This window comes from Mustela putorius, unplaced genomic scaffold, assembly GCF_011764305.1.
Source record: "Mustela putorius furo isolate JIRA1106 unplaced genomic scaffold, ASM1176430v1.1 tig00003983_pilon_pilon_pilon, whole genome shotgun sequence".
Taxonomy (NCBI): Eukaryota; Metazoa; Chordata; class Mammalia; order Carnivora; family Mustelidae; genus Mustela; species Mustela putorius.
In genome coordinates, this window is record NW_025422123.1 from 8,567,129 (window position 1) to 8,579,920 (window position 12,792).

Consider the following 12,792-nt stretch of genomic DNA (forward strand, 5'->3'; position numbering starts at 1 on the left):
ATTCCTTCCTCATCCAAACCTTGCTGCTTCTACCCACTCCAACCGCCTCTCTTTTTTGCCCTTGTTTCTGGCAGTATCCTTATATGACACACAAACCTCTGTAACATAATGTAGAGGTTTTACTTGAATCCATTATGTTGCCCACCTTTTTAACTTAAAAAATTCTTTCTGTACATTTCCACAAAGTCTTACTCAAGAGTCTTTTCTTATGTCCCTACATGGCCTATGATACAGCAAATGAGAGGTAATGGGGAATAGAAGGGAGGCTTGCTTAGGCCTTTGACAACCTCCTAGCCATCTCCCTTCCCTGTATGTACAGAATGTTCTGGAAGGAAGAAGGCTCTTTCAAACTACTGTGAAACCAAGGCTATAGGCAAACTGTTCAATTTCCTAATATTGATCAAAGATGGCATGCCAACAGATTCTTAATTATAACAATGAGATTATATATATATCACCAATACTGTCATAAAGATTAAAGACATTCACTGAAAATGACGCAATATGGCAAATTCAACTAAAGATCTGCCCAGACAGAGGAGGCAAGTTCAACAACAAGGCCATAACAACACACAGCACAACCGAAGGTACAATGGCCACCCTCTGATAGGCACCATGACGGCAAATGCTGGCTCTCTTCGTCCGTCCAATAACCTAGCAGAGGCACTCAGGGAAGCCCCAACTAACCAGTGCCATGTGATGGGCAGGCAACCTACCTGACTGAGTAGCTGCCCGTGGAATATGGTGTTCACCACCTTTAAGACCTGTTTGGTGAGCTTCCTCTGGGAGAAGGGGATGAGAATCCGGCGCGTGGTGCCCTCGGACTCGAGCTCCTGCTGCACTTTGTGCAGCAGCTCGCACAAGAACTCCTGCGCGTCCTGCTGGTCGTAGCCGCGGAAGGCGGGGATCAGGCTCCACACCGAGTGAAGCATGGCGAAGGGCGACACCAGGGCCCACTTTCCGGACCACATGACTCGGAAAAGGGTGTGCAGTTCGTGACAGAGGGAAATGTGCTTCGAGCTCGGCTCCTTGTTCTGGATGAGTTCTAGGCTCCTGCTGATGGAGGCCCCGCCATTGAAGCAGAGGGCCTCCCGCTCGCAAGCGTCAGCCCCCTCGCTCCTGGCCGACAGCTCGGTGGCGGAGCCGCCGGCCGGCCTGCCGGAGAGCGGAGCCTTCCCGTTGGGGGCCTTAGGAAACAGCTGCTGGGTCTGGGAAGGGTCGAGGTTCAGAAAACATTCGCGGAACTTCTGGAGGTGGCTGAGCACCTGCAGGATGGAGTTCATGTAGCAGGTGTTGCCCAGGTTGCGCAGGCCGGTGACGCCCGGCGCCATGGCGGGCGCGCGGCGCGGCGGCAGGCGGCCCCCGGTGGGCGCGCGCGGTGAGGCGGGGCGCGGGGCGTCGGCGGCGCGCGGGGCGTGCAGCAGCAGGCGCGCGCTCTTGCGCGGGGGGGCGCTGGCCAGCTCCTCCAGCAGCCGCCTCTTCACCTCGCGCCGCCGCTGCCGCGCCTCCTCCTTCTTGCGCTCCAGCGCCTCCTCCTGCCGCCGCTGCTCCAGCTTCGCCTGGCCGCGGGAGCTCTTCTCGAACCAGTGCCGCAGCGTCTTGGCCAGCAGGCGCTGGCGCCGGTACCACAGAGCCGTGAGCATCTGCGGCTGTCCCTGAGGAGCGCGCTGTGGTGGTACGGCATCCTCGCCGGCGGCCATGGACCGCAGCGTCCGGCCGCGCCTCAGCGGCGGGTCCTGCTTCTGGCCCCTGACCGCCAGCAGGGAGCTTCTGAGCAGCTTCAGGTCCCCCTCCGGGTTGTCGTTGAGCACGTAGTCCTTGCACAGGTAACAGAACACGTACAGATCCCGGACCTCCATGGCTAGCGGGTGCCCGGTCTCCTCAAAGTGTTTCAGGGCGTGATCTTCGATGTAGCGGCCGCAGGCCACGTGAGAGCACTTGAGACAAGCCCACACGGACTCGGTGGTGGCGCACTCCCGGCAGCACCACTTCTGTGGGTTCAGGATGGAGTGGTCCTGGGCGAGCCGCAACCGCCCGACATGTTTGCATCTATCCATGTCTCAGAGAAGGCTCCGCTCTTTCAACCTGGCACGACAGAGCCCCCAGAAAGAGAGAGAGAGAGCTTTCAGCAAAATATTTTCCCAGGAAAAGGCTTGCAACTGCCATTTTCAATTTAATGCTCATTACATTTTAATTCAAAATTGGTTCCGTTGGAAGGTTAAAAAAGACAGTAAGAAAGAAATACTGGGGGGAGGGCTTAGCACCAAGTTGAATCTTTACATTTTCTAAGCCTGTACTAATTCTTGAATATCAGCTAATTTTTATGCGAGGCTAACTGGTATTCCTGAGGAAATGGCATTACCCTTAGTTCATATTGCACCCAACTGGCCACCAGGGGAAAGAAACTTGTATTCTGAACCATCTCTGAACTGATGATGTCCTGGAAGTGAAAGCCTCTATATCTTGTACTGATCAAGATCCTAGTTGTATGCACAAAGGGACAGAGGGCAGGAGAGACATGTTTTTACACCAGTGAGAGATGAAGATCCTCAAAAAGTCAATCTTAGGTCTGTTTCAATGTACTTCAAAGCAAAGGTAACAGGATAAGATAAAGGTAAGAAAGAGAAAGTCCTCTACAGTACAAAGTATCTTTTTTTTTTTCTTGAATCCAAACACCCTAAGGAGGTAGTGTGTGAGCCTCAATCTAAACAATTTTTTTAAGTAGGCTCTATGCCTAATGTGGAATTCAAACTCACAAGCCCTAGATCAAGAGTCACATACATGTTCTACTAACTGAACCTACCAAGTGCTCCAATCTAAATACCATTTTATAGGTCCACTATGGTTGAATGTTTGTGTACCCCCTTTCATATGCTAAAATATCTCTCTCACACACACACCCGGCAATGGCACTAGGAGACGAAGCCTTTGGGAGATGATTAGGTCAAGAATGGGTTGACCGTCATGGGATGAGCCTTCACTAATGGGATTTAGAAAACAGTTCCCTCACCCTTCACCCATGTAAAGACACAACAAAAAGCCAACGTTATGGTCACAAACCGGGAAGTCCTTACCAGACATGGAATCTGGAGCCATGATCTTGGACATCCCAAACTGTGAGAAATGTTTGCTGTTTATAAGCTACTCAGTCTATGGTATTTCTGTTACAGCAACCCTGAGGGACTAAGACAATGTGAAAAGAAAATGTCCGTCTTGTAGAAAGGGTAGGGAAGGGTTTACTTCCTTTACTGAACGCATAGGTAAATACAGAATTAGATCTGACTTTTAGGACAAGTGGTGGAGTGGCTACTGGTTTAACCAAACTATCAAGCAAAAAGAAAAAGAAAAAAGCAGGGGCATCTGGGTGGCTCAGTCGATTGAGCCTCTGCCTTTGGCTTGCGTCATGATCCAGGGTCCTGGGACCAAGCCCCGTGTCGGGCTCCCTGTTCAGCAGAGAGCCTGCTTCTCCCTCTCTCTCTGCCTACTTGTGCTATCTCTCTGTCAGGTGAATAAATTTTAAAAATCTTAAAAAAAAAAAAAAAAGAATCTTTCAGATGATATATGTGAAAATGCTTTTTAAAAAAGGTAACAACATATTGAGCTTTTTTCCCTTTTCTTTCCTGTCTTCCTAACATTGTTTCTAATGTTGTTCCTCAGATAAGCCTAAGGAGCAGTTTCTCCAAGAAGAGGCTAAAGGATTATTTTAAAAGAAAAACTTGTTATTCTTTGGAACCTTGACAGTCCCCCCCACCCCCGCCGTACCAGTATTTGAAATTCCCTAAAGACAGTTCCTCTTATAAAGTGAACTTCCTTCATCCCCATTTCTTCTCCACTTTCATTTCTATGAGCAGATGAAGTTCCATGATTATGGAATCACCCAGAGAAGTTTTAAATCCACTACACTGTGAGTAGTCCCTTTAGTTGGTTTCCAGATGCCCTTTTTGGCCCGGTACTATTGCCAAAACCCTCACAACTATACCACGGGACCAAATTAGAGATCCTTTCCATTTTTTATTGCCCATTCCAGATTGGCAAAGGCCAAGTCGCTAGATAAGAAACCTTTAAAATCATACAAAGTAAGCAACCTAGATGATTTTCAATCAGATTAGATCATGCTATTCCATTGAGTTCTTTCAGGATTTAGTTTTTCCTACATTATTTTTCAAATTATTGATTTGTTACTAAGTGCCCTTTTAAGTCTGCTCTCTGGATGTATTTATCCATTTCCAAACTAGATATCATCTTCAGAGAGAAGACCATGTGTTATATTTCTTTTTTTACTCCTTTATAATTTTGTGGGTGCGCAACTCTTAGTGGTCAAAGGCGTTCTATCAGAATTACCTTCCCACACAGTCCAGAATGGTACTGAAATAACCATTTGTTTACTTTTTATAGGGCACAGCCAAATTAAAACACATATACATTAAAAGATGAGATGGTAAATAACTGAATTTTCTTTTTGCTACTTACTACCAATCAAGAGCTCAAGTTGGCTACATAGGATGCTTACAAACAATTACTGGGGACACAAATGAAAGTCAGTAATGGAAGAATGAAGGGGGAAAGAATCGAGAGACTGGCAATTCCCAAGTTTCTCACTTACTATTTAAAAAAAATGTAGTTCCTGAGCCACTTACCAGCATCAGAATTCCCTAGGATACTTAAGTACAGATTTCTGGTCACAACTCCAAACCTGATGAATGAGACTCTGGAGAGGGGTCTCAAATCTCCATTTTAAATAAGCCCTACAGATGACCCACCTATACATTAAAAACCTTAGAAGCACTGCGCTAATCCAATAAATTATTTAGGAATGAAGGTGTCCTCATGGAAACCAAAGAAAGAATTTTCTTTCTCAAAATCTTCTTTAGGTGCCTGGGTGGCTCAATGGGTTGAACCTCTGACATCAGCTCAGGTCATGATCTCAGGGTCCAGGGATCAAGACCTGCATCAGTCTCTCTGCTCAGTGGGGAGCCTGCTTCCCCCCCCCCTGCCCCCGCCCCTACCTTTCTCTCTGCCTACTTGTGATCTGTCTCTCTGTCAAATAAATAAATAAAATCTTTTTTTAAAAAATCTTCCACTTTGGCTAACATTGTCCAATAGAACTTTCTGCAATGAGGAAAATATAATTTATCTGTGTTGCTTAATACCATATTAACTAACCTTGTGTGCCTGAGTACTTGAAATGTGGCTAGTGAGACTGAGGGACTGAACTTTTAAATTTATGTAATTCTACTTAATTTAAATTTAAATAGTGGCTGCATGTGCATATTGGCTGAAATACTGGATAGCACAGACTTAAATACCCCAGGACATATGATCTTTAGCTCACTTGGCTTTTCTTTTTGTTTTCTTTCCCTCAAAAGACTCGGCACTTGCTGAATCGTATCTGAATAGCTTCTTCTTATGACTCAGAACCTGGCAAATCCCCATTTTAGCCGAGCCTTGATGTGTCTTCAGGAATTTAATTGTTACTGAGATCTTATCACATGAAACACAGCACAGCTTCAAATCCTATAAAGAGACTATCTCTGTGAACAGGAACACAGCGACACAACACCCATAACACTGATGCCTTGCAAGATCAACTCCTGTGCTAGAAAAAATATGCTGCAACGACCAAAAGCCAAAATAGAAAAACACTAAAAAACCATTCCACACCCTCTCCGTGGAGAGCTATCAAATGGAAAGGGCACTCTGGAAATTCTTTCTTCCGATTTCATTTTCTGATCTATAAGTCTGCTGATCACGCACATCCCTTCCTGCACAGCCCTTTTCCCATTACAAATCTGTCGTGGTGACTCACTAACCTGCCATATGGCAGAGTAAATCCATTCAGGGAAACATGGGGCTACTTTGCACCTCACCACAGTGATTTAAGCTAGACAGACTAGTTTCTCTAAAGAAAAAACGTATCTGGATCACAAAATGGAAACAACCCCAAAGTGACAGACAAAAAAGCCCCTTTAACCAACATACAAAATAAAGAATAAAGAAAAAAAAATTCAAGTATACTTAGTTCAAGAAAGACAATGTTTAACTTACCTCTCATATACACTCTGACCACTTTATTTAAAAACAAGGCCTAACACCCAAAGGCATAAAGAATTCCATTTTACATTTTTCTGACATGTACACATTTTTCCTTCGTAATTCCCAAAGCTCATAAGAGTCCTAACATTTCCACTTAAAATAGACATCATCCAGGGTGACAAGTACCCAATATCCAAGAGATGGACTTGCAGCGTGACTGGCAAAGAACAAGAAGTGCCTTAACGTTCTCCATCATTAAGCAGATCAGCAACTTTCAATGACTGTCTTGTACACCCTGGGTTGATCTGCACATAGGGTAAACTTGACAAAATATTAGCTTTAGCTTCTTTAATTACCATAACTTCATTTTAAAAATACGACTCAAATGGAGCTAAAAGACATAATCACTATTTAAAAGTATTCTACTATAGTTAGTATCACTAAATATTAAATTAAAAGGTAATGAAATCTTAAATTCATGCCTTTGTTCTGCTAAGAAACTTCTAGACATCCCATTTTTAAAAAAGTCTCTGTATGAGATGACTGAATATTACAATCATCTTTCAAGAATCTATAGTTTAAAAATATGATTGTCTTTTAATTGGACTAGTCCAATTGTTCTCCTGTAGCAAATTTCTTAGCTGATCCTAAATGTGTAACTGCAGCATCAGAACAAAACTTCTGGGGGAGAAATCAACAAAAACCAAATAGGAAAAAAAGAATCTCCTTTGGGGAGATTTCCATTTCTTTTCTCTCATAATATTGATTTATTTTCAGTTCTTAACTAAGGACAGTGGAATAATCCTGCCTGGTCTTGGTGAGACCAAGTGGCATAAATTCCAGCTTCAGAGAGAGTAGACACTATGGTAACATGCTGACAGCCTTCATTTACATAAAAGAATACTAATTACGTGGTATCATCAACATCTGCGATTCTGCTCACTGCCATATGCGACAGCACAGGGTATTTTAACCCTTCAACTTACTAAATGTACCCTGAACTGCATGTATCACAAAACTTACAAAGATTGCTTAAAAAGGCATAGTGAATACATTTTTATAAATGAGTATTAAAAATTAATTTTATTTTCAGCTAACATTTTATTTCCAAAAGATATTGAAAAATATAATTTAATACCAATATAAAATGAAGGAAAAGATGAAAGACACAGTTAATAACCCAAAGAATGCTACATCCTAGAGAATTATGCAGGGCTCTAAAAGGCTGTATTATAAATACAATATAACCAGCCTTTTGAATTTTTAGGTGGCTAAAATAAAAACAAGACAAAAACAATAAGTACAAAATAAGAAGAAAAAAAAAGTCACAGCAGAGCATGAGAGGGATGAGGTTAGTCAAAGACAGTGTTCAGAAGCCCTTTGCTAAAACAGTGTACGTGTGGGGATGTGGCTAAGCAGGTGGAGTGTCCCCACACACTGCCGCTCCCCTACCCACCTCTCCCATTCTCCAGGAATGTGGGGGTGGCAGGGAGTGGGGGGGAGGAGGGTAAGACACTGGCTCAGAGATTCCCAGGGAGGCAGACCAGGGAGGCAGAACTCTCTGAGAGGGTTTCAGAGGCTCTGACTAAATGGGTTCTTTAGCTCTCTGACCCAAGAGCTGGGATGGATGGCGAGTGAAACAGCAGCGGCTCTTGGCCACAGGTAATGGTATGCTGCTGTACTGGGCATGCCCGAGCCTTGTGAGCTATGTCACTGCTCACCTGGCCTCGGCCATCAAGTCCTGGTGTTCAGAAGTGATTGTATAATTGTAGGTGAGAGCAGATTGCAGGTTATGCCCATGTAGTAATGTCTGTCTCACTGGCCTGAGAACCTGCCTTCTTGGATTAGAAAGGAGTAGTGTTCATCTAGGGAGCTCTGGGCTGGGCCCACAGCCCTGCTTTGCCCAGGGGAGGGGCTGTGACTCTGGCCCAGCAGCGAAATGACAAAGACAGCACAACCATGAAGGAACAAATGCTCTGTGCATTCACCTTTCTCTCCAAGTACACACATGCTCAAGTCTCTCCTGTCTAGACAGAGAAAGAGAGACATACAGACAAAAGGTCGCCCTGCCTCTAGATGATCACTGACACTGTTGTTAGGCTCTTCCTCCTTCTGCCCACTTTACTTCTGGCAACATAATGTGCAGCTGCATCACCTTCCTCACAGCTCACTCCTTAACACATTCATTTCATGGAAACTATTTTTGCAAAGGTTATTGGCAATTTCCTTATAGCTAAGTTCATAAGCCTGAATTTTCGGCTATTGTTCTCTGGTTTTCTTCCTACATCTGAAATCACTCCTTCCCTGTCTTCGTGTTTCTGTCTTCCTTAAAATGTATGCTTTCCTTAAGATTTTGCCCTCAGCTCTTCTCTCAGTGATTTCACCTATTCCTAGAAGGTTGAGTATCATTTCTATCATGTATTTTAATTTTCACAAATACTTTCTATGAAGTACTTTATTGATATAGCTTATATACCATTATATACCATTAAAGGGGTATCTGGGGTGTCTGGGTGGCTTAGTCAGTTAAGCATCTGACTCTTGGTTTCGGCTCAGTCATGGTCTCGGGTAGTAAGATCATGCCCCATGTGGGGCTCCACACTCAGCCAGGAATCTGCTTGGGATTTTCTCTCTCCCTCTCTCTCCACCCTTCTCACATGCACACACACACATACTCTCCCTCTCTCCCCCTCTCTCAAATTAAATAAAATATTTTTTAAAAACCCATACTTCTCAACAATTTTTGGTATATTCAGAGTCCCACAAAAGCACTTTGAACATAAAATCTTTCAATTTCATTGCAGTCTCCATTTCAGATTGAATTTTCACATTCTGATACCTATATTATGTAAACTACTATTAATAGTATTTCCAAGATGAAGCTATTGAATGTGTTTTGAGCTTTTTTTAAAAAATTTTTTTTTATTTATTTGACAGAGAGAGAGAGATACAAAGAAGCAGAGAGGCAGGCAGAGAAGGAGGGGGATGCAGGCTCCCTGCTGAGCAGAGAGCCTGATTCGGGGCTCGATTCCGGGACCCCGAGATCACGACCTGAGCCAAAGGCAGAGGCTTAACCCACTGAACCACCCAGGTAGTTTTGAGCTTTTTGTTTGTTCCTTTGGTAGCTGTAACGATCATGACTGAGATATATACAATTTCACCCAGGTCTCCAGGTACTCAAGATAGAAAAGATGACTGATGGGGGTTAGAGAGATGCCATCTGTGGAACAAAGCTAAGCTAGCTGGCCTTTGACAGATCAGACTTTTTGACTGATTAGCTTAATACTATTGCCAAAGAGGTCTGTGCCTAAAGCTCAACCCCTTGTCCAGGACTATAGTAGTCTGGCCACAAGGTGGCCAAAAAAGTGGGCTCACAAGAAATTCTGAATCCACAGGGAGAAAACACATAAGCACAGATGCGCTCTTAAAAATGTTACGTGTGACTCCACAGAGAAGTGGCAGCCAAGGGGCACCTGGGTGGCTCAGTCGCTAAGCATCTGCCTTCAACTCAGGTCATGATCCCAGTGTCCTGCGATCAAGCCCCACGTCGCCTCCCTGCTCAGCAGAGAGTCTGCTTCTCCCTCTGCCTCTCCCCTTGCTTGTGCTCTCTCTCCTCTCAAATAAATAAAATCTTAAAAAAAGAAAGGGCGGGGGGAGGGCGCCTGGGTGGCCCAGTGGGTTAAGCCTCTGCCTTCGGTTCAGGTCACGATCTCAGGGTCCTAGAATCAAGCCCCACATTGGGCTCTCTGTTCAGCAGGGAGCCTGCTTCCCCTCCCCCTCTCTGCCTACCTCTCTACTTGTGATCTCTGTCAAATAAATATTAAAAAAAAAAAAGAAGAAGAAGAAGTGGCAGCCAAGAGTAGAGGATAACCAGGTCACCTGTGTACTCATTAAACGGGTCTAATTCAGAGCTTAGTAATTTATGCTACCTCCTGATCAAAGAGGCCTTATTTGCTACAACCTGGTGTTGTTTTGGCATGGTCTACTTGATGGGCTTGTGTGAAAGCAAGGTCCAAACTAAAGGCTCCCTCTTCTACTCTTCTGCCATATGGAAAATTTCTGTTGCGACCACTGAGAGAATCAGAGTTAACCTTTGAAAATCTGACCACAGGAATCCTGGTTTGTCCCTGCAGTGTGCCTCGCAAACACTAGGTTCTCCACAGCAGCAAGGCAGTCAATCATCAAAAATGTATACATACATCAAAGTGTATATGTATGCCAGAACTTCTCGGATTATGGCCTTTAAATATGTGCAGTTTATTGTTTACACCTTAGTAGAGCTATTAAAAATTACACAAACACACACCCAGCGAGCAATTTGCCCCTACTGAAATAATGGAGTGAAGCAGCAGCTCCTTATACTACATGAAAGCTAACAGGAAACTTTTATCGGGGTGGGTAAGGCGGAAAACACCTGACTCATTGATCAGTTTCACACTAAAAGCAGGACAATCATACATTATACACTACATGCCGATAGAATGCAGTAAGGGGTTCACAGCAGCATCACCTATAAGGTACTTTGGCTGAATGAACTGAACGTGAGTCCCCTGAAGCATCTGGATCTAACTACCAGGGTATGAGAAATGTGGGAGACAGAACATGCTACACAAGGCTCCAATTAGCCAGATTACCAAATCCCAGTGTGGCAAATGCTACAGCATCAATTATCTAAAGTCTTTAGCAGATACATAGCATAAAGCAAAAAAGGGGGTGAGGGGACGGAACTACTATAGACTATATGAAACCCACAGACATGTCAACCACACTCAGTGTGTGGTTCATATTTAAATCCTGATTTCAACAAACCAACTACAACTGGGAAAAAATGTTTTAAAATATTGTCTGCCGGGCGCCTGGGTGGCTCAGTGGGTTAAGCCACTGCCTTCGGCTCAGGTCATGATCTCAGGGTCCTGTGATCGAGCCCCGCTTGGGCTCTCTGCTCGGCGGGGAGCCTGTCTCCTCCTCTCTCTGACTGCCTCTTTGCCTACTTGTGATCTCTGTCAAAGAAATAAATAAAATATTAAAAAAAAAATATTGTCTGCCTCTACCTATATCACTATGTTTTTTAACAGTTTCAATGAGGTTTAAGTGCCATACAATAAACTGCATACATTTAAAGTATATAATTTGGTAAGTTTTTGAAATGTGGTATATGCTTATAAAATCACCATCAAAAGCATGAACACATCCATCCATCACCCCTCAAATTTCTTCATGCCTCTTTGTAATCCCTCCCTCTCCACCACAACTGGAGAAATTTAAACACAGACTAAGTATTAGAAAACACTAGTTTAATGTGACACTGGTATGGTGGTTATATATATATATTTTTAAGTCTTTATATGTTAGAGATATCTCAAGTATCTATAGGTGAAATATTATGATGTACGGAATCTGCTTTAAATTATTCTGGGAGGGGGAAAGTGGCATGAAGACAGATGAAACACTGTCAAACCATTCATAATTGTTGAAGCTAGTTGATGTCAAACCATTCATAATTGTCGAATCTTTGTTAGGGTATGCTTACAAAGTTCCAAAAAATTGTTTTAAGACAGGGACACCTGGGTGGCTCAGTCGAGGTCATGACTCTGGGTTCCTGGGATAAGAGTCCTGCACAGAGCTCTCTGCTCAGTGGGGAGTCTGTTTCTCCCTCTCCCTCCACCCCTCCCCTCTGATAGTGCTCTCTCATGCGTGCACTCTGTCTCTCAAAATAAATAAATATTTTAAAATTTATTTTTAAGATAATAAAGAATATACTCTTGAAAACCTTGATACAAACCTATCACAAATTAGAGAAGTTCTGGGACACTTTTTATCTCTATCATCATTTTACCATCCTATCTAGCTTGAAATGTACCCTCCCCACATGAATGCACCAAATCAATGCAGTAGTTTTTCTCAGCAGCATTTAGTCAGAGAAGATGGCTGGCAAAATATCCTTTGGTCTGGGCTTCAAATATACCCTTTAGGATCTCTCTGCAGGCCCCCCAAAGTTGCTTTCAATAACTCTACCAGATTTTTTGCCCATAAGAACATTCTGAGTATCTCTGTCTTTTGGGGTCACAAAACCACTTTAGTCAGTCTGTAGAAATGCTCTTGTTTGGTCTAATGTTTTCTCCCTGAAACTTCTTCCTTTATTGGAAAAGAAATACCCTCATTTTTTCACAGTTCTGCTTCTTCCTCTCTAACTCTGATCATCCAGGTGTCAAGGAGCTCCTCTTGTACCTTCCTAAGGCTCACTGTGGTCTTAGCAAACAGTAGCACAATTCTCTGACCCCAGGCAGACACAGGTTACTCCCAGGCCACAGGATGTTTGGCAAAGCAACACTCAGTCACATGGATCCAATCCAATATTCACAAACATCAACCAACAGGTTGTCTCCCAGTTGAGACTTTGGAATCGTCTTCTCAGAGAAACAATGTTATAAATAGCACATGGGCCAGTGAAAGCCCATCGTGTATCTCCAGTGTAGTACTAGAATACTAGAGCTACCAGGAGGGAAGCTAACGACCACATGTATTATTTTGAGAAAATTAATTCAAAGTTTCAACTTGAAATGCCAAGAATTGCTCTCCCAGCTGCAGCCCAGGCAGTGAAATTGGGAAATCTCCCTCCTCCCACTCCCCCACGTGGCTGAAGAGGGCTTTCCACACATGGCCATTTGTATGGAAGACACATATATACGGGAGGAACTGCCTGTAGAGGAAAAAAAAGAACAATTTCTGTGAATGGAAAACAAATCTGACTAGAATTTG

The 12,792-nt window shown here is 43.7% G+C and overlaps 1 protein-coding gene across 13 annotated transcripts in view; it reads right to left on the minus strand.

Annotated features, from left to right (window-relative positions):
- Nucleotides 1–12,792, minus strand: part of USP49 (ubiquitin specific peptidase 49) — a 95,167-nt gene that overhangs the window by 12,281 nt on the left and 70,094 nt on the right. For all 13 annotated transcript variants that reach the window (XR_006604104.1, XM_045071068.1, XM_045071075.1 and 10 more), the window contains one exon: nt 717–2,085. Coding sequence is in view for 12 of the 13 variants with exons in the window: in XM_045071068.1 (XP_044927003.1) it covers nt 717–2,057 (1,341 nt within the window). In the remaining variant the exon portion in view is untranslated. The remainder of the gene's footprint in view (nt 1–716; nt 2,086–12,792) is intronic.